At 42.2% G+C, this 27,811-nt stretch overlaps 1 protein-coding gene across 3 annotated transcripts in view; it reads right to left on the reverse strand.

Moving 5' to 3' along the window:
• Window positions 1-794: 794 nt before the first annotated feature.
• The window catches only part of LOC124329330 (neuronal acetylcholine receptor subunit alpha-7-like), a 57,456-nt gene continuing 30,439 nt past the window's right edge, over window positions 795-27,811 (reverse strand). Inside the window, exons 3-13 of one of the 3 annotated variants that reach the window (XM_046788370.1) lie at window positions 13,983-14,122; window positions 13,148-13,192; window positions 12,326-12,435; window positions 11,233-11,413; window positions 10,814-10,889; window positions 8,885-9,079; window positions 7,149-7,235; window positions 4,069-4,178; window positions 3,676-3,976; window positions 3,300-3,579; window positions 795-3,244 (exon numbers count right to left, since the gene is read on the reverse strand). In XM_046788370.1, coding sequence (XP_046644326.1) covers window positions 3,335-3,579; window positions 3,676-3,976; window positions 4,069-4,178; window positions 7,149-7,235; window positions 8,885-9,079; window positions 10,814-10,889; window positions 11,233-11,413; window positions 12,326-12,435; window positions 13,148-13,192; window positions 13,983-14,122 — 1,490 coding nt within the window. In that variant the 3' untranslated portion in view covers window positions 795-3,244; window positions 3,300-3,334. Of the gene's footprint in view, window positions 3,580-3,675; window positions 3,977-4,068; window positions 4,179-6,279; window positions 6,364-7,148; window positions 7,236-8,884; window positions 9,080-10,813; window positions 10,890-11,232; window positions 11,414-12,325; window positions 12,436-13,147; window positions 13,193-13,982; window positions 14,123-27,811 lie in introns of all 3 variants that reach the window. The other 2 variants (XM_046788371.1, XM_046788369.1) reach the window with 2 other exon arrangements.

Raw genomic sequence — 27,811 nt, forward strand, 5'->3', positions numbered from 1 at the left:
TGCCCCGTGGAATATAATCGACTCTATACTATACATACATCTAGGATTTGTTTGGGTTATTTTTTTCTTTTTCGTTTTATATCTGCACCATTAAATCTGCGTGTATAGCTTTGAGCTGACCGCCGGAAGCGGAATTGATTTTTTGGGTTGAATATACAGGAAAGCTGTTGACCTCGCACATGCTAATGATCGGCACATTTAAAAATTATTGATCGTGTTATTCGTGATGTAACCGAGAGGAGATACTGTTGCAAAATCGAGAGAAATAGATAGAAGGGTCTTCTCGACCCGTCTGTAATAAAGGAGGCGAAGAATGGAAGGAGGAAAAGATGAAAGTAGGGAATAAAGTAATGTAGTAGAAGAAGAAGGAGAAGAAGAAAGGGGAGAAAGAGGAGAGGAATATATAAAAAAAGAAGAGTAGAAGCGTGAGGGCTCTTCGATCAATGCGACCGCGCCCATATATACAGTATAGTCCTAGTCTTTTTGAAGGGAGAAAAGGGGGGGGGGAGAAGGGTTTCTGGCAAAAGGGCAAACAACGGGAAAGATTGAAGGACTTTTGAAATTGAGCAAAACTTGCCCAGTTATTACTCATATCGCGTTTTTTGAGTTGAGAAAGATGGACGTTCAAACTTAGGGGAGATGAAAAGCGTGTCGTGCTTCATTTCAGTCTTACGCAACGCACACGCTTGATGTACAAACAAATCCCCCCCCCCCGAAAACTCGGTGGAAAAAACATTCTTCATAATAATAATTTATAACATCCGATTTGACCGAGAAGTAACAACAAACGCGGATGAACATTGGCTAATACCGACTGTATTTCAACAACAATATTATTGACACGCGTTTATCTCCCCATCATCCCCACCCACAAAATAAAATTGATCACCAAACTAAAAGAAAACACAAGAGGTTTCATGTACAAGAGAAAGGCAACAACAGGGGATTATTGTATATATGTAATCAAAAAGTCAAATAAGGTATTGGGTTTTTTGGGGGTTTTTTTTGTTAGAAGATATTGAAGGAAACTGCAGCTTCTTATGAACCGTCTTTTGGGTGGATTCGACACGGGAGAAAGAAGGGTATTAGTTGTATAGGTTCCTAGATGTTCGATTATTTGAGAAGTTGGTTAGAAAAATGATGTGTCTAATTGTGAATGGTCTAAAAATGTCTGATAAATCTAACAAGTCGATTGCGACTCGGTGCTTTAGACCGGCAATAAAGAATAAAACTAATGCAGTTTCCTCGTTCTTTTGGAGAATGCCTACTTTATTTTCTGATTGATTTCTTTGGTTTGCATAGATGGCTTATGGCCAACTGAACAATGAGAAGAAAGTGGGTTTGTTACTTGCTGGAATAAGAAGAAAAAGGGGGATATCGTTGAAATAGGAAAAAACAAAAAACAAAAAAAAAAACATGTTCGCTTCTCCATCTACCAAAAATTGTTTGAGCCATCCATTCAGTTTTGTGACTTGAAGTGCTCGATGATTCCCCACACATTAGTACCTATAAATCCTACATCTTATCTTATTCTTTTTTTTTCTTGTTTGTTTTGTTTTGCTTGAAATGTTCAATAACGATGAACGGTCTGGGCAGTTTGGCCTCAAATTGCAATCGCAAAATATTGTACAATATATTCAATATTATATTTGATTGAAATAACAGACAAAACAAGGCGTATAGAGGACGAAGATGAGAATGGAAAGGAACAGAAACGAACAAGAAAAGAGTAAGTTTTAAGGGAAATTGAAATATATGCGCAGAAGACCAACCAAAAGAGGTGAAGACATCTACTCTAAATTTCTGAATACACTGTAAAACTCTCAGCTATAATTCAAAACAATCTACTCCCTTTCAATACACTACTCGTCTCAAAATAATTATTACTATGTAAACGATGTAAACGATTGAACTTTGGCATGTTCGTACGTGTTTGGCGCACATCATCCAGTCGTATCTTCAACAATAGAACCTGATCTACAGGCTAAAATACTTCTGATTGTACTCGCACAATCCATTTGTCTAAAACCAAACGCATAATCGACGAGAGAATAACAATTTCAAATTCTGATTCCTTGCAATGAAAAGGGAAGAAATGAAAGGGGGAAAAAAACATAAAAAAAAGAAACCGATAGAATAAAGAATAATGTCAACATTTGCTGTACAATCTTTAGGAGGTACAACAGGTTAGAAAACGGCTACGTTCGCAGACGTGAAAGGGATGACACATTTCTATATACGCCACCAGCCAACAATGTACACCCAAAGGACAAAAAGATAGGCATTTTGACGTGTGTACGGCTATACAAAGTGCCTTAGACAGCAGCATATATTCATCATCGATGATGGAGAGAAATAACAAACAGAGGACGTAGTCAAGAAAAAACATCCACAGTGAAAATAAAACAAGGTGATGATAGAAGGAGAACGAGGAAGCACTGATTGAGAGAGGAGTTGACATTTTGCAATATACGGTATGAATATAATTTCATAGGAAATCGTTGAGCCGTTGTTAATTGGCGGGGAGGAGAGTAAAATATGAAGAGCAGTTGCCAATGTTTATATATATCATTCCTGTATTTAGAGAGAGAGAGAAGGAGAGAGAGAGAGAGAGAGGTTCAATCATTGATTCCAATTCTATAACAGAGTGACATAGACTAGAGTGAGAAAACGAGACAATGTTTCGTTGATAGCCTACTTTTTTTAAAATTTTGTTTTCGGTGTAACACTACTAAGGTGGCACTGGTAGAGAGATAGGGGGATAGGACATTAAAAAAAAATTGGCAACAGTAGACTCCCAAATGTGTGAAGAATGGAATATAGAGAAATTAACCGACGCAACGGTGGAGATAGAAGAAGAGATGGACTATACAAGGAGAGTAAATGAAACAAAACCGGAAGGAAACGAAGACTGAGGCGAATCGAAAACCTACGTAACAAGGTTAATCTACTATACTTCTAGATTATTGAGAGAACGATTGGAGCACAATTCTACGTTCATCATGTTTGCTTCTTCTTCTTATTAGATGTAAAAAAATAAACAAAATAAATAAATTGTACATCCGAGCGAGCGCTTCTACTGCCGCCATGGATGACCGCTGCTGCCTGTCCGACTGTAAGCCCTTGCAGACGAAGATGGATGAACACTTGTCCGAGATTGACTCCAAGTCCAGTATAAACATTGGGAAATGGAGCAACTCTTGATTTTGGGGTTAGGCGAGATTCCTGCCTGCTTTTCTCGTAACTAGAAAACGGCTAGGAATGAGCGGTATATGTATGAAGTTATTAGACGAGATTACAAAAAAGTATTCGTGTTCTCCTTCTTCCTCCCGTTTTAAGGGACTATGATGTGTGGAGCCGAGAAGAGAACCGCAATCGTTGCAATGATGGTGAAGAGCGTGAAGAGGATCAAGCAAATGCGGTCAACGACCATGGCAGCAAATTTCCAGTCGTTGCACACGCGCGAATCCTCCTCGTCTGTCCTAATCTTTTCAGTGATGACACGCAGCTCCTTGAGGATACCGGACAATTCGCGGTGGGAGCCGAAACAGTTGTGGAGCGATATGGTCTCGTCTTGACCTAGTAAGACCAGAGAAAACGCTTATAGAGCCGCATGTAAAAAAATTCTAAACGGAGGAGACGTTAGTGTTGTATTCTATGCGCGTTTGATCTTACCCTGATTAGTTCCCAGGCCGCCACTAGGAGTGGAGACGACTCTTGGGAACCCGGTAGGCACACCCATGCTAAGGGCCATGCCACTACCGACTGAGCTGAGCGTGCAACTATGTTGCCGGAAGTCGTCGTCAATATCAAGCACGTTGGCCAGCAGGCTCCGTGACGAGCGTTCTTTCATTTCAATGTCTTTCATCTGCTTGCTGTTGGCCGCTGGCCCTGCTGCCGGCTTTTGATCGTCCTTGTCTGTCGGCCTGCTCATCCGCAGCACCCAGGGCAGCCAATGCAGGAACACCGTTCGGACCTATGGCAATAATAATCGTCGCAATATTAGTATTCTTTTGAAAAAGGAAGTTCAATTGAATTAATTTGCGCTTCACAGAATATAGTTTATACCCATGATGCCATCTCGTGAGTGTCAGAATTGCGATGGTGGTAATTGAGAATAAGCACAGTTGAAACCACGGATGAGGCCACCATGAACATGATACAGTTGAAATACGTTCCTGTTTGTGTGTGTGTGTTTTTATTTTAGATTTGAGCAGGCGCCGATGGTGTACATGGAAAGAAGCCAGGAAAAATAAAACGTGAGAATTGCTCCAAATACCAGTGCAACCAAACATTCAACAGAACAAACAAACGGGAACATAACAACGACGACGACAACGATTCAACGACACCAATAATACCAACAGTGGAATATATATGTATATGTAATAATGAGGAGGTGATTAAAAGCAGGCGATTGGTTCTGGATTTTGAGTGATGGGAGAGATCGAGGATGGATGGGTGAGGGTATTTTTTTTTCACGAATTCATTTCGGTTTTGGGTTGCATGCTCTGCTTTTTAAGTGGCCTCTTCGGACTCTTCGAACATTGATGAACCATTTAGACATCATTCTAAAAGCCGCGTGTTACTTGGCCACTGGGAGGAGGGCGCGATCATCGGTCATCTTGAACCTTATTGTGCTTAAAGTGCTTCGCTTTAAAACTCAGATCATTTTCTTTGATTAAAAAATTTTTTTTTCAAGACAAACTGTTTTCTCGTGTGGCAGTTTGTATTCTAAGTACAAATAAAAATCTGTGTAGTGCTATGAAATTCCGCAATAGAGTAATTTAGAATAAACTTTAAATCTTTCGGTCAGGTAAATAGATATTGTAAATGGTATTTTTGAAAGGGCTGGACAAGGGTGGAAAAGAGAAAGAGAGAGAGAGCTGATAAAAGTGGAGAGAGAGAGAGAGAGAGGAGTAAAAGTGAAAGAAAAGAGGAAGTAATGTGAGAAAGGGGAAGTATGAAGATGGAAGGTGAAATTGCGTGAATATGAATATGCTTCTCGTCCGCCAAAAGTGTGTTGGCATCATCGGGTATTATACTGAAAGAAATTCGGTTAAAATGTCATTAATGTATGCTGCTGCGAAATTTGTGTGGTCCATGCAGTTAATGGTGTAATCGGGATTTAATTAGTATATTATCATGGGCACTTGAATGGGGATGAAATGTTGATTGCAAATTGTGCGATCAAATATTGGGGATTTATTTCATTTAGGTTAAATTTCAAATCCTTTCAAAAAGTATGAAAAGGCATTCCTTCGGGTAAATTCAAAATTCATCCAATGAAGATATTTTACTTATCGAAACTTCAATATAGATATGATTGAAAGGAGTTCTGATTGAGAGTGCTTTATTAAGGTGAAGAAAAAAAATGTCTTAACTGGACCAGGGAGTCACAAAACACGTTTGCTTGATATTTTCTACAAGAAGGAACACGTTCGTTTTCACTGTCTCATAATGCACGGGTGTTTTTGGTTACTTATGCAAAGGGTGCACACAATGTGTGATAATGTATTTGAGCTAACCTAAGACCGGGACAGCGTCCGAACTTTCGGGCAATGTGTCGTATATCATGAGCGAAAAGACAGTTAGTGAAAGCAGAATGGTCACACCTGCATCAAATCGAAAAAGGTTATATTTGTTGAGTGTGGATAGCTCTTAGGATATTTAACAGGCTGACCAGCGCGGAAGTAATTTTCTTATATCAAGTCACTAAGCCCAAATTCGATAACAATATAAGTTAGTTCTATCTTCAAAGCCTTACTAGGCTATTCATAAGAGCCTACATCCTACAAAACTCAATAATGGTTCAGTAGTGGGAGTAGTAGTAGTAGTATGCGACATGTCATTAGTCCGAGAAGTTTCCAAGCCGTTCGTACTGACGCCTAGGCAATCTAAAGAAAAGTCGTTGAATTAGTACTGATTTCGAGGGTGTAACGAAGTATTGTGCATACGTATGCACACTGTATGCGTCTGTGTACACAGATTGTGTGGGATTGTGATAAGAAGAATCAATGACACGCTGGAGCGGGACTAGAGGGCCAGGAATCGAATGGACGATAGTTGCATAGCCTCCTCCACTGCCAAGTAACACTGGTTTGCTATACAGTGTATACAAGCATCCATTCGTGAAGGCTACAAAGAGATTTGTATTTGGGTGGTTTGGTATAGAAGGGCCAAATTGAAACTTAGAGGATTACGGAGGTATCGGTAATAGGAGGACAAAATAAGGTGGGCTATGTGGTGTTCGCTGTGCCAATGCGTTTTGGGTTTTACCTATGAGAGGCTGTGCAGATGCCGGCGGCATGGAAGAGGTGACGCTGTTTAAAAGGAAGGTGAGCGACAGGAGCACGGTGACACCTAGTAGGTGATCGGGCAAGGTGGAAACGAGGAGAGAAAGCGAAAAAGAAATAACAAAGTTGTGGGTTTTTTTTGTCACAAAAATCAATAAGGGTTGCCATCTAGCGTTTGTTGAAACAGGTCTAGTACTCTCTGCAGTAGCGCAGTAGTATCTGGACCCAAGCACCAGTTAAGGATATATAATTATAGATATAAATAAATATTCATGATTCATGATGATTACAAATGATAAATAACGTTGAAACGATACACACTTTTCTACAGACATTTCAGTTTCTCCCTCAGTTTCCCTTGAGCCAATAGGCGCTGATGGCACAACGAAAAAACCAAGGAATTAAAAAAAAGGCATATTATCAATAGATGAAATTAATAATATCTATGGACACGCGAGCCGATTATGTGAGGACGACGTGTCACCGTGTCCCTCGTCGATTTATAAGAATACAGATTGATTGTAGGCGGAAGGCAAAGACGCAATCTGCTTCTTTTAGTTTTCGCCCTCCTCCAGTAGAGAATTTTTAAGAAAAAAAAACCTTATCAAGTAACAGGCCAGCCTCTCTCTTTTGTTTTTCTTTGGTCATTTGTCTTCGCCTCGTCGCTAATCAGTTTGAGCTTTGATGCGGGTCCAAGGGGCAAGGATCGGGATGATTATCAAGGTTTCAATTAGAATGTGAGAAAGTGAATGGAAAGGTTTGAAATGGTAGTTTGTTTTTTCGGTCGAGGTTTAGGGTAACCAAAGGGATCACCTCCGTCATAATCATTAATGATTACCACCGACCGAGTACCTAATAAAGGAACTGCATCTGACGTTGCCGGCATTGTCTCGGCCACCATATTTAGGAAGACGGTTAAGGAGAGCAAAATTGTAACGCCTATGAATTCAAGAAGTCAAAATTAATCCACGACGGACGAATAGAAAAACAAATATTTTCAAAAATTATTTGATTTTAGATGATGGAAACGAACGTTATTGTAACAAAAAAAAATTGTTTTAAAAGGGAGGGGCGTTGACCCACTTTTGATGACAAAGGTTTAGACGATGCATGGGTGTGTGTGCATAGTACATTGGGAATATATAAGAACAAAGAAAAAGACCGCTTGCGAAGATGATGCCGTGGGCCTATAGTTGCTGAAATTTATTTTCGAGTGTGTCTGTGAATAATCAATATTCGTTATGAAAACATTAGTTTGAGTGAAAATAAAAAATAAAAAAATAGATGTTCGATATAACGGCCAACGATTTTATGAGCTAGCTCTCTAACTATTACGAATAGCTTTTATAAAGATCATAAAACTGATTTCATTTTTCCGTGTTCTTCTTCTTCCTATACCTAGCGTCAATTTGGCTCCGCAATCGTTGGGTAATGTGAACGAGAGTAGCGCCATAGATGCAATGAGGAGACTTGGAAAAATTATGTTGCACCAGTAATAGAGTGGTCGTCGGCGGATGTGCAGAGTGAACGTCACGTCGATGTACGGCTCCGGACAGCAGGTGTAAAAGTGACTGGATATTTTGCCTGGCACACCTGGTCAATACATGGCATGAACTTCTCTCCTTATGCAAAGTTTCTCGAAGGCAGCTCAAAATTCTAGCCATCTTACTACATCTCTTCCAATGTATTAGTAATTAATACAAATAAACCTAATTCTCCGATACTCTGGCGTTTTCGTAGACGTTGCACTCGAATTTCTCAGCAGTATCGCACATGGATGGTCGATCATTCCTAAAATTAAGGCTAAAATTAACACGGAACTAAAGCTGAAACGTTTCTCGTTTTTCGCCTGACTGCAGATTTGTGAGCGAGCCCAATTGCCCATCAAAGGGCTGACAGTACCGATACATTCGGGACAATTTACCCGCGTCATTGCACCTAAATGTTCTGTATGGACGGACCTACATGTTTCTGAAATGTTCGCTCGCTATCAGAGCCGACCAGCTGGCGCTCTGTTCGTTTTATGTCGCTGAAAAAGTTTCTCGATGGGGTGGATTTGCTACTGGGAGGACGTACAGCAGTCTGCTTAAGGATTAGCAATAATGTAGACCCGACGTTACGTTGGCCGGGGGCGAATGCGGACTCCCGAATCACCTTGGGCCACTCTTTGATGTCCACACACATAGTTTCCGTCCGTATACTATCACCAGACACGGGCAGACGGGTTGTAAATGTTGCTCACATCCTTTAGCAATAGTCAGTGGATGTGTTTTCAGTTATTTTGGAAGGGGACACGGTGTGAATTGAGAGGCCGGCCATTAGATAAATTTGCTAAACAATCTGTTGGTTAGACTACGACGACGACGTAATGATTTGTTTGTTTTTTTCCAGCGTAGCAGGGCTGTTTCACAGCCTGGGCATTTTTTTTTTTAGATGTTAAATGGATGAACCCGACAGAAAAAAAAATTTTGTAAAAAGTTTCAAAATGTAACAAAAAAAGAAGGAGAAGTTAAGAAAGGTCATAGAGTAAAAAAAAAAAGAGAAAAAAGAGGTATACCAGCAGGACTTGTATAGAACTCAGAGCCTACCTAGAGAAAGTTTCTCTCCGGATTCGGGAGGAAGTGTGAAACCGAGGACGGCCATGGAGGCAATGAGCACGCAGGGAACGATCAAGTTGAAAAAATAGTAGAGTGTCCGTCTCCGGATCTCGATGCTGAAGGTGATATCCACGTAGGGTTCAGGGCAGCACGGGTAGTATTGCCATGTCCGTTTACCAGGCACTCCTGGTTTCACCATCGTCATCATATTTATCACCATTAATCAATTTACAGGGAAAACAATTAGGGTCTATTGCTTTAAGAAAAATATAAAAGATGCGGAAGGAAGCCATAAAAAACAGGAAATGAGTCATGCACGTTAAAAGCACCGCCATGCCTCCTAAAAGCTTTTTACATGCAACAACCACATGCCAGATATTAATTGTAGCAAGCAAAATTTATTATTAAATATTTCAATTTGATTTATTAATTTCTTTAATATTTGAACATCAGTTTTTAAGTTAGCTTCTTTAATTAAAATTATTCATTTTTGAGAAATCGTCCAGAACGAAACTAATGAAATTGGCGGTTGTTTTTTAATAAGGAAGATTCATTTCACCTTTTGCTTTTTAATTCTTTGTAATTTTGAACGATTTAATCGGATTGAAAAAGGATCGTAAATGTAAATTCAGATTTTAAAGAAGAAACAGGGTAAAATTTGATTACTGGAAATTTAACTTGCAACATTCGTATTGGCCACGAAAATTTCAAAAAAAAGAAATGCGAACTCGCGGCCATCGCTTGGAATTTAGAGAAAGAAAATTCCGAGAACGAACAAAAAAAAAGAAAAAAATGGGAAGAACCAGGATTTTAGATTCCCTCGAGGATTCTGGGGGAGGATAACTTTATCGATGTTATGGAGTTTACCGAAGTAGTAGAGTGCCCGGCTGTAACGAAATTAGCAACTTTGTGTTTTGTTAAAAGCTATGATGGTGGTGGGCGCTGGTTGAAAAGTTGTAAATGTATACTTTAAATTCCTGTGAGACGTGCCTAAGTGGCACGTTTGATTTTTTACCCAAAGCACTTACTGTGCGCGCACTGCTTACAGTCTCCCTCCTATAAGCCTTGTAGCTAATGAGGAAGGATGGATGATACTTTTGCTCCACTATGAGAATCTCCAAATGGCTGTCAATATAAGGAGGAAGAGGACTTGAACCTCAGCCGTGTTCCTTTTCTTTCTTTTCTTTCTTTTTTTTCCTCTCCTTGCATCGAGATAGTCTTATCATTAGTAACAGTAGAGTGCATTGATTACAGCATGATGCCGAGAAACGTGATACAGTTACAGTTTCTTCTATACGGATTCACATTCTACCTGCGAGTGCAACGTCTCTATTAGATACAAACCAGCCCATTGCTTCGTAGAGCAGCTCAACACTATCAACAGAACAATAAGGTCTTCATCAGAACGTTTCATTTGCCTTTGCCCCCCGTGTCAAGAAAAAGTGAGGGAGGCAGACACTCTTTCTAGTACGCGCACGTCCGACTGTTATTGTCGTATCTAACTAGGTCGAGTCTCAGACGAGTGGACTCGCCTCCATTCTCAATTTGGACGTGCTGAAGAAGAAGTCCACTAACCTACTGGAACAGGATATAGGAGGCAAAGGCTATAAAAAGTTCTGATGTTCTAATTTGAAATAAAAGCGACGTTGGAATTCAAGATCTTTCGCTCGCAAAAGACTTGTCATCTAGAACATCTAGGTCGTCTAATTAGTTTTCGACTAACACACGCACACACAGATAGAATAATAATAATCTACGTATATCAGCCAATGCTCGGCTCCCATTGGGAGCGGCAAACACATTCTGTATGAGTAAAGAGCAATGACAGGAAAAAAAAATTGAAGGAGTGCTGCGCGCTTAGAAAGAAGTCCAAACATAAAAATAAGTGACAAACGCGTGCAGTAGTTACAGTGGCCATACCCAATAGATCCCATTCGCCGTTAGTGTTGAAATTGCTAATGTCACCGCCTTCCTCCGACTGAAGTGTCAAATCCAACTGTGAGTGCACACAAAGAATAATGAGTACAATTTGCAAAGGAAACTTTATCGATTTTCTACAAATGATTAAACCCCATTTTCTCTACACGGTTGGCAAATATGTATTTTGAGTTTGATGGCCGTCCACAACCAGAAGTTTTCAAAACGGAAACGCTAATTGAGTTAAACAAGAAAGCAACTCGCCTTTCATGTTTCCCTCAAACAGCCAACAGTTTTAAATTAATTTATACGCAGCCATATTATGACTGATTGATGTTATAGATTGGTCTGTAAATCTACTTGCGATTCCCAACGAACATGAAACAGAGTTAGACTAGGCCACACAAGATGGTATACAATACCTGAAACCCGTCGTAAGTCCAGCTACCGAATTTGAGTTCACACTTTTGATCGTCGAAGGGGAACCACGTAATGTCAATCTTGCAGGTACTTTTGAAAATTCCAGGAGGGAGATAACTGCAACTACCGTTGTTCCGAACCACCACATTCGTTTGATAGGTGCTGTCGAATTCCTCATCGGCACTGCAATCATGAAAAATGAATTATTAACATCCAATCTCAAGTTTCATAATCGAATAACACCATCCTTTTTTTGCGCATTCCCCCAGTGAATTATCACGCATTTAGGTTACTTTTTGGATAAAGGTAATAGACACGCATGGCTCATCGAATTGCGTAAAAGAAGCTGATCCGGCTCGAAAGGATGGAGAAGAGATGAGAAAATACGTATGTTGTCATTATCCCAGTATTTTATCCCAGAAGTCCCCTATTTTCTTTTCTTTTCTTTTCTGTATTGTTCCCTTCAGTTCCCGTGTTTTTCCTTTTTCTTATCGTTGCCCTCTTGGGCTGATTGGATCTCCTTTGGACACACCGACACACCATATCATCAGCAACCAAGATGAGAACATCACACGTAGGTAACATTGAATGAGACAACCAAATATCGTTACGTGTACGATACGTACCCAACACGTCTGTTGGTATATGCAAGAACTCATACATACAAATTGGTTTGATCTCACTCTATACTATATGGGCGTGTGCTCTGCGCTATTGCTTTCGGGTTTCGGCTGTAGGTTCCTCGATGTTTAGCCGACAGCCAAAATAGGGCTCCAGATCTCATCATATGGTGATGGAACAAAAGAAGCAAACAAAGAAAAGAAGAAGAAAAAGTAGACGAAGAAAAAAAAGGAAAAAGGGAAAAAGAAGAAAAGAAAGGGAGAGAGCAACGGTTGCCGGAACAGGCAACTGTTCACGCAAAGCTAGTGGATCAATACGGCCCACTGCCATTCTATACTGTCTCTATACACTGCCGAGCGAATCAATGATGAGGAACGAAACCGGTGGAGAAGAGAGCGTCTTAAAAGATATAGGGAAACGAGACGAAAGAGAGAAAGAGAGTAGAAGAAATGAACGCCGAGGGAAAGTGCTCACCTGTTGTACATTAGAACGTCGGGCTTCCAAATGCGTGTGGGGGGGATCCGCAGGTCCTTGACGCCACCGAATTCGGATGAATTCCACCTCAGATTGTAATCGTTCCAGTCCTGCGCGGATTAAATGGCGTGAGAAGATGGAAAAGAAAGAAGTAAAATCAACGAATCAACGTAAATATAGTACACTGTTTGTAGGGCGGAACCTAATAGCCCAGCGACAGCGGATTGAGGAATTGCGATTGGCTCTTACGACACATCTACATAGTTCACGATATGCAACAGTTCAGTTCCAGGCGGACGAAACTTATCGGGAAAAAAACGCACTGAATGGCAGGTTCATTATTACAGCCTTAAACGAATAAGAAATTAATTAAAAATACTATCATGGACTTCCTCCGGACATTGTTGATTAAAATTAGAAAATCAGTTAGAGATATTTTCTTGTAGTAAACGTGGATAAAGCCAAAAGGTTTGCAGAATTCCCACCAGATGGGAATGTAAGGTAAATCGATATCTCCGCTGGTCGGGAAACAAGAAAATTCTTCATTTCCTATTTTATTATTTGGGGCTTTTGTTCTCCCCGTGATATTATAATGCGTCAAGCACGTCAGGCGTGTTTCGCCTCCAGCGTCCAAAATATATCAATTAAACAGCGAGGACTTTATAAATAAGGGGAATTGGAAGAAGACGCAATTGGCATCAAACGAGCTCCACAAGGCAGAGACAAATATCAGGCACAGCGAGCGAGGAAATAAGACCATTTGTCGGCAAACCACTTTGATTGATCATCGTCAGCAAGATAAGAACGCGAGGCAAGACTCACCATTTTTAACCACATGTTTGTAATGAGCAGCTGATTCTTTTCATCCTGCAAAGGCAATAAGAAAGTGAATCAATCAATAAAAAGGCATTACGCAACACAGAAGCGAAGTTGATCACATTAGCCCGATCTCAGCTCCAAATGTAAGTCAAACCCATTTGAATTAGATTCATTTGAAATTCAAATAAACCCTTCCCGCAAATCAATTTTTTCAATCTCGGTCGTTATTATTAAAATATTAGATGCTCCACGTCATTTGAATGCCCTTTTTCAGTATTCTAAGCTGCACATAACTTCTGCTTCTGGCCCCATCTCCTATCTGTCATCAATTGTCGCCCTTGCAGAAATCGATTCCTCCCTCTTTCATCCACCCCCTCCACTACGACTTGGACTTGATTTCCTTATTGTATAGAGCTGTCATGCCTATAAAGTTTTCATACGCCCTTAAGCCGCGGATTTTAAAAAATGTTTTACGATTTCAGCCCAAATGTTATAGGCCATAACATACTACACAGTAAAAGTTTATACGACTCAGTCGAGGCGGAAAATAGAAACTCGTTTGACTTGAAACATAAATTCGCATAACGATCAAAAGCGTTAAGACTCCTGCTTATGCATAACCCAATAACTTTATTCAAATTCTACTGTTCACCGAAATTAAAAACATTTTAACTTTCCATTTTGTTTTCCCCTCTTCACTTTTAATAAAATTCCGACTCGGGTTTCAACGTTCGCATCCTATTAGTTCCCCTCTTGAAAATTTTAATAGCATATTACCTTTGAAACCAATCGATTATTCGACAAGAAAACGAAGAAGGAAAGTAGGAAATATTATTACCACATCAATGATCTGCATCAGGGTAATCCCGAAGCTGATTTGTATCGGGTCTGATTCGTTTGAAACGGGCCTCTCCAGGACGTTGTACTTGTCGAGAAGATGATGAAGCAATTTTTTCTCGTACGGCCCCTGCATCGAACCTGTCAGATGAACAAGGAAAATCAAATTATAAATTCGTGTTTTCATATAACACATTTTCTAATGAAATAGCAAGGTTTAATATTTCACTATACATTTACAGTTCGTTCTGCCAATCATTAAAATTGATAAGTTTCCGGCACATCTCTGTGATTGTTATCATACCAAAAACTGTTCTTCGCAATCCATATTTACCTAAGTCTGTAATATCGTTTTAATCGCAAATTCATTATCGCGAAACCACTTTACTTTAACAATTCGAGAGAACCAGACATTTAAATAAAACGCATCTAACTGCACTGAAGATATTTTTGGACTAAAGGAAACGAAAAATAAGTCAGGGATCGGTAACGCCCAAGTAATGCCACCAAGTCGTTTTCGGAAGTAATTCTCACCCCCGCCAATCCATTTTCTCAGAATAAGGAAAGGGCTCGAAAGGCGGCCATTAAAAGTCAGCTGGAAAGAAAATGACCGGAATTTTGTAGCACTGATTGATAACCGCCTACATTGTTTTACTCTTTCGTCGAAAGTTGAGAGTAGGAGAGGGTGGGTCACGAATGGGCTGTATCTGGTTAACATCCATCATTTTTTAAAGTGTTTCTAAGGATGCAATAAATTTAGCGCCAGTGTAGACTACGGCTATTAGAGAATAATACATCGTCGAATCTTGCACACATAGGCATTTTGGTTCAACATCCGGCATATGGATTAATACAGTTATTCAGCATATAGCCGTAGAGAGTAAACAGCAACATTTTGGCTGCTGCAAGTGTATTAAAGTCTCGGCTCTACTTGCCCCGGCACTATTGCCTAAGATGAGAGAACCCGAAAGGAAACGGAAATCCGAAATGCCCGTAGAGAAGCGATATCAAGCGCTCGCTCCACGATACACTATACTGTATATATACAAACACACACACAACTATACACTATCCTCTACGTTGGAACCTACAATATATATACAATCTAGACCTTAATATGCGCTGTACACTGTTGAGCAGAGTCGAGCAGAGTACGGGAGAGCGACTCATATTTCCCTGTCGCTAGGAGTGCCGGGAGCGGAATCTATCACGAAGACGGTCTTGCCCCCCTCTCGTCCCGTCATGTTTTTGTAATACAAGGACGAACAACGGGACAACGACGAGCATTGGCAGCAACTTCCACCCCCCCCCCTCCTCCTTCTTTGCTTATTGCCGTCAAAGTTGCCATCACAGGGCACGTATTTCATGATCCGTTTTGGATTTCTGCAGCTCTAGTTCTGATGATGACCTCATTACTGGCCCCTACATGTCCACGTCGACGTGTGCATTCACCGCCTATATGACTCGCTTCAGTTGCCGAATGACGACCGTGTAACTCCAATAACGTGGAGGGACCATCAGCAATATATATATTATATGTCCGGCATATAATAGCTGACATTCTCCGTGTCGTTTCTGGACGCCTCCTCTCCTTGCGGCCCTTCTGCGCTCAATATCACAGGAAGGTGAAGGACGAGCCCAAGAGCTCTTCAACGTCTTCATATGCTGAGATGAGACGCGCACTTGACAATCAGTCAACGTACGCAATCCAGCCAACGCTGCTGCTGCTGCCCAACCATCTTTGGTTTACAAAACTAATAGTGTTTGCCCACGATTTATCGACAAGACATTGGCAGTCTCCTCACGTCTGGTAATGACGGAAGATCCGCATTTATTGTCTTTTATTAGATTCGCCACTATCTATCCTACTGATGTGCGCAGGTATCAGTAGGGGTCGGGTCTTTTGGCTAACATTCCCAGTGGAATCCTTTGCAGCGAGTGACTGGATACAAAAAGAATAGAACTCTGGCCAGCAGACGAAATGGCAACCTATTTGCTAACGTTTTATGATATAGGCATCGTCATTTCACAATATTTTCGTTCAGAGAAAGAGAAGACTAGAAAAGTAGAACAATAAAAACAAACAAACAGGTTAACGGATAACCTCCGTTTGTTGCAGTATAGTAATAGCATTGAAATTTATTGGTGCACCGAGTTCAATCTTTTGCCATATTATTGCTCTGTTTGTGTGTTTATATATGTTGTTATGTCAATGCCAACTGCAGCCATCGCGGCCAAGTAACAATGTCGTTCGCTCTGGAGAGCCAGCGAAAAAAAAAAAAAAGAGTCACCAATCATTGGACGAGAAACACACTATACCACCCACGAAGACGAAATGAGCGGCAGTGATTGATAGGAACCGGTAATTAAAAAAGAGAGCAACCGCTGTACTACTTTCTGGCTGTCAACAGCAATCGCCCATTTTTTTTGTTGTTGTTGCTGTTGCCCTCTCCCGGATGAGACGGAACAGCAGCAAAAAAAAAAAGAAAATAAATAAAAGAAAATAAAAGAAATGAGAGGGGGAAAAAAAATGAGCACTCGCTCGTCTCGGTGAATGTGTGTAATGTACGTGCATGTAAGTATAATATAAGAGCGATATTATTTATCGTCAAAAGAGGCGGTGGCATCATCAACCCGGTCCCAGAACAAGAGAGCGCCCCGCAGCCAAATAAATAAGACAAAAAAAAAAAAAAGAAAAAGAAAAAAAAAGTTTCTGCTTGTCTCATACGTTTCAGTGTATATATAGACCACGGCCTGGCGCTAATCTCATCCGCTGCCTTCTAATGCTAGCAGAGAGATACATTTGCCAAAAGGAGCTCTATATAGGGCCATCTATCAGCTATAATTGCTCGATCATTCCAACCCAGATCTCCTACACGGTCGCGTCCTCCTATTAAGCGGAAGCTTCCGGCCTCTATAGGCGGCGGCAGTGATGGATACATTTCTTAATTGCTAGTGTTACGGCTTAGTCTGCTCATATGCTCTCGCCACTTCGGCACAGCTGCAACTGCCGACCAATGATGAAAAGAAGGCGGGGTCCGTCGAGAAATAAAGAACAGCCAAACAGCAAGACGAAACCCAAAACCCCAGTGTTGTGTAGAGACTGTCTACTAGAGAAATAAAGAAGAAGCAATGAAATAACGCAACAACAAAAACTAAACAAACAAAAAAACTCGGTAGCATAACATATAGACGCAGGAGCAGCAGGAGCAGCAGGAGCGGCGGTATCAATTCTGACGTCAAGCATTTGTTATGAGCCTGTGCTTTTCTGTTTTGGCGCTCCATCCCGAGCTCCCTTTGAGCTCGGGTCCGAGTCCAAAGCTCGGCTGTATTTCATAGGCAACGCACGACTGCACCATCATGAGCCCCTCAGCCAGCAACAGCAGCATCTACGTGTGCACCGTCGGGTTGAATATTGCATGTGGCCGATGGTGTGTCCAACGATAAACGCACGTTGCTCACTTCCCTCCTTATGTGCGTGGCGACTCTTTTGGATGGGAAACAACTGAACAGCAAACGGGAAGAAGAACGGGTGGGTTTTTTCTTCTCCGGCTGGTGCAAATCAATTACACACTCTACTCTATATACACGATGGTGGTTATATACTGGTAGAAGATGCGGTATATACACGCAGAAGCAGCCAAAGGAGTTGCCTGGTGCCACTGTGTCTGATGTGTGCAGTGTGTCGCTGTCGCCGGCTATTTTCCTTATCTAACAACGACACACACACTTGGCTTTTATATTCAGTTTGTGTTCGAGTACTACAAGACGCCGAAACAGCAGCGCGTGGGCGATTGTTCTCTTCTTTTTAAATTATTATTATTTGTGTGTCGCTGTCTGCGTCCTCTTTTTTTGCCTTTCGGATCATTATTCGCCCGCCCCGCTCGTCTCGACTAAATTGCTTCATTTGTGGGTAGTCTGTCTGGCCCATGTTGTCTAACGCTGCAAAATGCATTGTCCGCCCCGGTCTGCCCAAATCAAATTCTCGGAGGCCATTGTGCCAACAATTGTGCCGAAATTAAACCCCGTTGGGTGGGAAATAAATCCGGCTCGGACAAGTGTCGTATAAATGTGTCACACGTAAAGATCTTTATAATCTTTATACCACGACGACGAAAAGAAAAAAAAAACTTCGTCCATTTCTCTCTCTTCTTCCGGCTGATGCTATCCACTAATGACTGCAGATGACGCGCTTCTTTCTTCTTCTTCTTTTTCTTCATTAACGAAATCCGTTTCAAACCATTCGGTGGCGCCGAGGACGAGACTCGAGACAAAAAAAAAAGTCATAAAAGAGTGGCATTAGCATGTAGATAATGCGCTGTCATCCGCGCTGGATGAGCTCGGGCGGGGTGGCTGTAAATCGCAACAGATAGATATTCGGTTGGGGGAGTTTCCATAGACACTCCAACGAAATGTGAATCATTATTGACGATGATGAGAGTTACTTCTCTGCTCTCTCTCTCTCCTCCGGAGTCGCAGCAATACGGTTCCCGATATGGATACGCACGTGACTCTGCCGCCGGTCATGTGGAAAGGCCCTTATTTTTGAACAAAAGGATGGCCCGAGATATAGCTGTTAGCTTGATACGTTTCCAACAAACCGAAGAGTTGGCGTCTCTCTTTCAGATTGGAGTAGGCACAAGTCCATTTATATTACACTGAATGTGTAGTAGTGCTGTGTCCTATACGTGTGTACATGGATTCGTGGGCGTGCCACATCCAGACAAAAGATATACACTGCCCATGGAAATTGAAATTGAGCTCTCTCTCTGCTGCTCTGTTTACATGTAACAGTATATATGGGCAGCAGCAAGAGTAGCAACATCTCTTGCAAACCATATAGTCCTTCATGGTCTGTTTCGTCCTATTCGCGCTAACCCACTTGGATGGACGGACAGCTGTACGGTGGCCACTGCCTGCCAGCCTGCCAGCCTCTACTGGTGACTGCGCAATGAGCGGTTAGATACTCTAGTGGTGCTGATACTAGAACGGGTGCACGCGGCCCATATTGCTGCTGCACTCCTTTGATAGACTTGATGAATTCGTCGGATAAGGGCTTTTGATTTGATTGGGTTGGTTCTGCTCTCCTACATAGAGGACTATATAAAACGACTATGTACAGCTTGCCGAGTACACGTAGTAAAGCGCACAGGCCAGCTCGTGTATACACAGAGCCTTGGCACATTTCTCTATGTGGTGCGGGCTCAGTAATTGGGTTGCGCGCAGTCGCCGTCTACTATACATGAAAAAACGGGCGAAAAAAGCCACAAAAAAAGGGGAAAAGAGTCAGAAGTGATGATGAAACTTAATGCGTGGCACGCAGAGCGGCGGCAGCAGCGGCATCAGCAGGCGCCGCAATATTTAGTCTATCCAATAAACGAAAAGAAAACGAAACTGACAAGGCGCGCACACATTCCCCTGATATTAAGACACTATAGGACGGGTCCCTGGCGGCGTGATCTGCCGTCGCTGCCAACCACCGGGCGCCTTCAAATCAGACCTCAATATTATCCAGCGCCTATGGAATTGTTTCTCTTTTTTCTTTTACTTTCTTTCAGCATTCGCTTTGATACGCGTGTCATTAATTAACACATGGGTCGGAAGGAATCGTGCGCGGCTTTTAATTGCGCGCTCAAGTTATAGCAGAGTTATAGCGTGTAAGTGAATACAGCACTAACATCAGCAGTAGCATTCTCTACATCGCAGCTGAATCCAGCTCCGAAAAGAGATTTATGTCTCATTTATCCTATCTGGCCAGACTTGAAGAATGCAGCCAGAAGAGCCCAGGTCTATAGATAAGGACTAGATATATACTACATTTGCCAACAAAATGATTTAACTTTTTTTCGTCCGTATAATACTGCCCGTGGTGGGCCGTTGTATAGTAGAGAATATGTGTGCGCACTATCCAGTCCCTTTATGCTGATGCTCAAAGTTTACTTTGACTTGATCTATAGCGAAAAGAGAGCGTCAAGTTCTTCATCCGCACCGTCGAGACTTTATCAATTCTTCATTGTCATTAAAAGTGCCCCCCAGCTCCGAGATAAACGCTACGATATATAATGGCACTGCATCTGTACAAGACCGACTATTATATAGACTCGAATCGTACACTACACACAATGCCCAGTTCAACAGTATTATTACTACTACTTTTCTGCTGTAGATGGAACATTGTATTTATAACGTTTCAGAGAAAGTTATCATTCAAATTAAATGTTCGCCCGCCCCCCTGTCATTTCGTTGTAGTTCTTTCGGATTACATCGCAAGACACATTGAAATCTATCAGCCTTTATATTACGCACTGATGAACGTTTTTTTGTTCGGAGCGAAAGAAAAATATATAGATATAAAAGATCGCCTTCCGCTCATGGCTGTCGGTGATCGATCACAGTGTGCGCCTTCGTTAGATTCCGGAAAAAAAAACCTGAGCTGCGCCGATTTCGTTTCTATTTCTATATTATACGCATCTCTTTTTCTTTCCTTGGACTCGGTATTTTCTCAATTGGGTTATGGGTTTAATGAAGAGAGCGTCGTCGTCAATCGAGGGCGACCAAGAGCGACGCGGGCGAATCAATCAGTCCCGCCGTCTACACCCGCAGAGATGTGGGTGCAGTTTCAAAGGATCAGGCAGCATCCCATCTTGGCATTCACTCATGTGACGGTCGCCCCAGCAACTGAGAGCATATATACTATAGCTCTAGTGATTCTGAATTCTTCTTGATGCGTAGCATCAAACTATACAGACGAAAGCCCAAAGGATCGAGTTGTAATTTGAATTTCTCCAGGAGACGCCTTGGCGCCGAGTTTGAATTACATTCAACTTTGTGACTGCGCCGTATATCGGAGGAAGAGAAAAATAAAAAAAAGAAGCCACGAGAGATGAAACAACTGCAATGGCTGCTGCTGCAAGTTGTTGCGGTGCAAGGCGAACTGTATACACACACACATGTACGAGGAAACAATCGTTTCCGAGAATCAACTCGATAAAAAAAAAAATGTCGAGTGAAGAATGTTGGCGTTTCTTCTGGTTCGGATCCATATTGTGCCGCTCGAAGACTTAGGCAGTCGGCTGCCTGACATGATTTTATGGACATGTGCCGGCGCAAGTGGAAATAAGACTGCTGTAGTAAGTTCTGAGTCTCTGTGTGTGTGTCGCCTTTAATATAGGAAAAACAAGTCAGCCAGTATATCTAGGAGACGCTGGCAAGTTTGCTGGGCGTCTGTCGGATGGGGCGGCTATTAGCTGCTGGTGCTGCTGGTGCATTGCAAGCGTCCAACAGTCCGTGATGAAATTGGTGGGGAGTGTATGGCAAAGTCTTAAAGTGTTAGATACACATTTCTCTGCATATGGTGGCGGTATAGGCCATTTTAGATATACAGTAGCGGCTAAATAGGCTTTGGAAAACCGCAGTGGCATCACGCTATATATACATTACGGGAGGCGGGACGGGACGGGAGTGAGGCGCAAGGCGCGGTCGGACGTTATAAGCAAGACAGACGACTGGGCCCCCAGATCTAGAGCTGACTGTGAGATTGAAACAAGGGGCCAGCAGTCGAGGCGGTATAGCAACAATAAGAACTCTGCGAAGAGAGCAAAAGGGAGAGAGAGAGAGAGGACAGGAAAGCCAATGAGAGGAGAAAAGAAAAGTTCTTAAACTACAAATAGGAAGAGCCAAGGAGAAATACACGAAGGGAAATGGAATCGGTTCCTCTCCACTGTGCATCTATACTTTAGTGTTTAGTCTATTATATTTGAATGAATAGACACATTTAGTCCGGGAACTGGGAGCGAAATGCTCCGCCTTATATATCTGTGTAGGTATAGCCTCGGAAAACTTTATAGAACCTGCGGCGCACGTTCTACTCCCGCATAGACTACAATAACAGAGCGCGAGAAGGTTGAAGAGGAAATCGTGAAAACCCAGCGACACAGAGAGAGAGTGTCAGGGACGACAGGATCTGTGTGTGTGTGTGTGTGTGTGTGTTATATATAAGGAAGCTTCACTCCCTATATTGATTTTCCGGTGCAGAAACTGTGGGATTCTAGCTGTGTGTGGGTATATATATCAAGCTCCAGCAGCGGAAGGTGTTACATATATTCACTGGCGCTGCACTATTGCAGTATTTATTGCAACTTGCGCACTTATATATTCGTGTGCGAAGAACATAATAGCAGAGAGAGAGAGAGGGAGAGAAAGGCAGCAGCAGACAATAGACTGGGCCAGGAACAAAGAAGAAAAGAATCCGTATCAAATCGAATAAGCAATCAACTGTTCAAACAAGCGCGCCATCCCGCTGCACTCCTGATCAATTGTATTAGACGTATGCTGCACCGTATATACAGTACACAATGTATGGAGATGTGGGTCGACTTTGTGTACAGCCTCGCCCCTATTGAAGAGACTCGACCCTACATCTCGCCCGTGTCTGACACGGCCGAGTCGATTTCCTCCACTTCAGCATAATTTATCCGAGATCCAATTACTTCAAATGGTATATAGAGTTATAGACTATAGAGCTCTGTACAGCGTTTTTACTTTAAAGCGAAATGTTTTGGAAATGCATTTCAGATGACTTTGAAATATTTCCCGGGGGGGAAAAAAATGATAAAATTGTCGAAATTCTTTAATTTGATCATATGCAATTACATGACTGCGATCGAGGGGATGTTGAGCCGCGCACGAAAACAAAAACGGCATTGATGATGTCGACCACAGAGAGCAAATTCGATTTGACAAGAGGCCCATCATCCAAACAAGAAACACTCTTAATTACGGGGCCCGACCGAGGCAATCCCTATACGCTCCATCTTTTAAGACAGCAGCGCAGCATCCAAACTGGATTGCTTCTGGGCTGCAGCTGATGCCCCTCGACTTGTTCTCGTTTGTTGGTGTAAAAGAAGCGGGCGAAAAATAAAAGAAGAAAGGCTTGCTCTTGTCTTATAATGACGCTAGACTAGACGCAGAGTATTTGAGATACACAAGCCAACAGACTTCTTCTTTTTCTTCTTCTTCTTCTTCAAGTGTCGCTGATTCTCTGCTGCCGCGCCCTCATTTCCATCATCGCCTTGTTTGCCGTTCTCTCACAGGACCGCGCAGACACACACACACATATTACACATCAGAGTGAGTCCCTAGCTGATGAAGAGGAGGACGTTAAGCAGTCACAAGAAATAAAATAGCTCTTGGTCGTCGAGTTTCTTTTTTTTTTTTCCTTTTTGACTTCTTTGTCGTTCGCCCAGCTCTCGCGTCAGTAGAGATCGCGCTATGTTCTCGCGATTTTTTGATGTTTTTTCGCCTCATTTTCCTTTTTTCTCTCTCCCTCGTGCGCACTGTCCTCCTCCTTGCGCTGTAGTTGATAACCGCCTCGTATGCCATTAAATGTATGTTTCATGCGCTCAATTTCTTCTTTTCTGTGTTTCTCTCATATATAGTACACTATATATCCTTGAGCTGTTTATGGGATGAGCTAATACGTTCGTCTCCCAGACCTCGTCAGTCTTTTCGCTTCCGCGAAGTCCGCCACAATCGGGCGTGGCTGATGTCTTTTCTTTCTATCATGGCTTTTAGTTACTCCGTCTTTTATTCTTTTCTCCCCTTCGAAATAATAAAAAATAAATAAATAAGCGCAACCCAACTTAAGCTGATATACTACGCTCTAAGTCTCTTCATGTTAGTCTGATTCGAGTCTATTTAAACATTTATAAGGCATTCACGTTGATAACGTTTTCACGACTAAATCCGATGTCGCAAGAGGTGATTTTTATTTTAGCTGCACATTGAGATGCAAGGCCAATGTGTATAGTACACCCGTGGACGGTATTTATTTGCTCGTGTCGCTTACAGGCTTATTATTTATCCTACGAAGCCCCGACTTTTCCAATTCCCCAAAGGATGTACACATTTTAGCTTACGTGCATATTCCCAACATCTAACATGCCCGGCACGTGTCAATCGCCTTTCTGTCAATAAAAAAGCTTTTTTTCTCTCTTTTCATACGGGAACGAGGGACGAATGCGAATTATCTTGTTCAATAAAGCGGAAAATCCTATGCATAAACATAGAGAAACTGTATATGTGGAAGCAAATCTCCTCAATGCCGGACATGCTTTAATGCAGGCCGAGGTATGTATGCTTGTACAATCTCAAACTACATGTACATATATGCAAGGGGGTCGGTCTTGACCGCGCCCCATTTTTTATTTCGTTGAGAGCTGGGACTGTGTGGAAAATTTTGGTTATTTCTTCAATCTTTTCTGCTTTAAGGCGAGGGCGGGTCTTATCTAGGAAGTATAACGTCGAGGAGTTAAAAGATATTCCGTCAGTATACGCAGAACTTTTTTTTTAGAAAAGTAAAATATCAAAAGAAGCGGCCCAGGATGGCTCTGAGATTTGAATAATAGCTGTTGGTATATTAAGCAGACATTTTTATGCGTAGCTACAGTATGTAATATCAAGATTGTCCATCATGTCACGCTCACGCCGCCTTTTTTTCCCCTTCTCATCGGAGATGCCTGCTATATACGTATCTCTTTCCTACCGCTCAGTCCTTTTCGCCTTCGCTGGAAATGTATATATCTCGGCCGTTCAGACATCAAATTGAAACCAACGGTGGCGCATCAGCGTCAGTTGACTGCGGCCCCCGCGATGCCGCCATATGCCGGAGCAATCCATCCACTATATATCTACACACTTAGAGAACTGAAGTATATGGAGCACGTAAAATGTAAGCAAATACGGAGAAAGACGTGAGTGAGAGAGAGAAAGAGAAAATAGGAAAACACAACTCAAATTGACGGGGAAAAAAAGTAGAGAAGACAGGAAATAGATGAAAGAGTTAAAGGTATATATATATAGTATGTGTACGTCGAAGAAATGGAAGCTCGGAAAAAGGGATAGAATTCCAGGAAATCATGCTGACGCCTGAATCTCTACAAAAGGCAAAGAGCATCACTGGCGCCACTCGCCTCGTGCTGCTCAGTCGTAAACGCATTGACGGGCGACAACATTTGTGTTTGACTTGATCTCAAAGAAACGAAAAAAAAAATAAATAAATACTTGGACCAGCAACTGAAGAGAGGCACTGCTCTATATAGGAAAATACTACTATATAACATTCGAACCTAGTCAAGAAAAATTCAAAGGGGCGTCGACAGCCCGCCGCGATTCGATGAAAAGCCATTTCCTATCCAGTTGAAATTGTACACGATCACTTGGGGGGAAAAAAATAAAGTTAGGTCTCTTTTATTTCACCGACTCTCGACAGTACGACATGTCCTTTCAACTGTTTTCTAGACTGTTTTCTAGACGTTTTCTAGACGGCCGTCTCAACGATGGTCGGCCTCTTTGAGACGTCGTGACGGATATCTGAGACAATGTTTACACTCATCACCAACGAGTGCAGGGTGAGGATGCGGCTGAAAGTCTTTGAAACGAGGATCTGATTGAAAACGATTGAAAAGAAACGCGCCAAAATCACCGGGGTCCTCAAATGGGCGTGATGGAGGGGATATAAGACGACGTGAGAGACACAGTCTGAGGCCTTTGTGAATGTTGTTCGCGACTGCGGAGCAAGAACTCTCCAGCAGCAGCAGCAGCAGCCAGACTAGGCTGTATATATGGATGGCATCACGCAGGATCGTCTATTCGCGGTATAGCGGGCTGAAAGCTTATAGTTGAAGAAGAAGAAGTCGAAAACGTGCGGCTTTCCTAATGAAAAGACGTCACCCAATCCAAAGTGGCTTCTCTCTCTCTCTCTCCGTCTTTGGCCGCCCTAATGCAGCAGGCTCTTCTTCTTCTTCTTCTTCTATTCTATTCTTTTCTCTCTTCTTTTTCTGCCTCTGTTTCGCTTCTCTTTGAAGTTGATCCCCGCAGAACATGACTGTAGACTATAGACGACGAGAGAGAGACGCCAAGAACGTGGAGCGGGGGAGGAACGAGTCGTCAACACTGCGAAAGGATCCGAAAGGATCAGCCGAGTCATCGTAAAAAGAAAAGAAGAGAGCACCCGGAGAAGGCGAAGAGAATAAGAGAAGAGGGTGGAACGCGTCTGTAGAAGGGGCGACGGGCAAGTTCGGCAGTTTCCTGATTGAATTTCCATCACTGAGCTGACGTCTTCGTATAGAGCTGATGATGACGTTATATATTGCTCCTCTCAACGACTTAGATACTATATTTACCAGACAAGATATTATCTAGTCCTGCTCTTTTTCCATTCTTCCGGTCCTTCCGGTCTACCGCGCTATATCTATACAACAGAGTAGTTTCGTTTTTATATTATTTATTTATTTATTTATTTTTGGGTGGTTTACTTTTATCCCGGCATTTCATTTGAGTTAAATATTGATACAAAGAAAATTAGAAGAAGAAGTAATCAAGAAAATTGCAAGACGAAGACCAAGTCCCCGGTTGATTGATACGATAGAAAACAGCTGCGGCTCCGACAGCGTAGCTCCAAGAATTGCTTTATAGAGAGACGGTCATATAGGGGGAACTATGTGTGTAACCTATAGGAAGTCTAGTTGGAAAGAAGTTGATGCGGTCTGGCATTGACTATTGCGGGCGGAACAAACGAGCAATTCTAATCGTCCACACATCCGCCCACACACCAGCGCTGGCCGTCAACCAACAGCAGCAGCAGTACAGCAGCAGTGACTTCACATTGTTACACACGTGCGTGGAGGTGTAATTGTGTAGTATATATAGGTCTACAGTGCAACAACGATTTCCAGAATCATAAGGAAATAGATCGTATATTTGTATGAGACTAGAGGCCGAAGCTTTTGGGATTTTCTCGTGGCTAGTTCTTACGTTTATAGACTGGCCTCTTATTACGCGACAGCGCGCGCTCGCCGTTCGTCCGTATATTGATTCAAAAGTCTTGCCGTTGTGACTGTGCGAGGAATAAAGAGAGCCAAGGAGAGACTCGGCTCCTATTAGTGTTATACCCCTCTATATCCAATTGTTTATAGCTGGATGTAGCATGTAGGCCATACGTGGCCCGCCCTGTACATCTACACATATAACCAGAGCTATATACAGTATACACTCCTGATGCCAGGCCTATATGCGATAGGGCTTATTGAGACCCTTTGGATAACCAATGGTTGGGGCTGGATCCTCATTTGCTTGGCTGACATCATTATTTCATCATTTCGTTCACGCCCTGCACCCACACTTGGATAACATTTCGACTGCGAACATCGCATCAGTTGCAACTCGCAACGTTTACATCAGAGCTCGTACAAGTCTACAGAGCAATCGTTTCGCTTCGGCCTTATATTATTTTCATCGTCGTATTTAATCTACATTTCATTTCTATGAGAATAATCACAGTCAAGCGCTAGTTGACTTTGGGCCTCCCATCTCTTTTTATGTTGCATAGTTGTGTGGGTTCGGCACTGAATGGGTCAAGATCCTATTTATCATACGTTTTTCTTCTGTAAATCTTTTAGAATTTCGCCTTTTTCGCTTTTGTGTGTGTGTGTGTCTCTATCCGACTGCTGTGCTTCCATCCGTGCCGTTCATATGTAGGAGCTCCTCCTAGTCGGCCACTGCCCAGTTCAGTGGCTATAATTCCAGTGACGACCTGTACCGCGACCGCAGCCTGAAATCCTTTCTTACTAATGAAATCCTCCGCCTGTCCCTTTCCGCTTCCTTTTTTCTTCTACCATTTTCTTGAGCTTTCTTGAAAGTCCCTTTTTTTTTCTCTTTCTCTTTATATTTCTCTGTTTTAGACCTTAGACGGTCTCTGTAGGATCTATAAGACCACAGCTGACATAGAAGAAAGAAAATAAAAGAGAAAATAAGAAAACTCAACATTCGAGC

This window comes from Daphnia pulicaria, chromosome 3 (assembly GCF_021234035.1).
Source record: "Daphnia pulicaria isolate SC F1-1A chromosome 3, SC_F0-13Bv2, whole genome shotgun sequence".
In the NCBI taxonomy this organism is placed as follows: Eukaryota; Metazoa; Arthropoda; class Branchiopoda; order Diplostraca; family Daphniidae; genus Daphnia; species Daphnia pulicaria.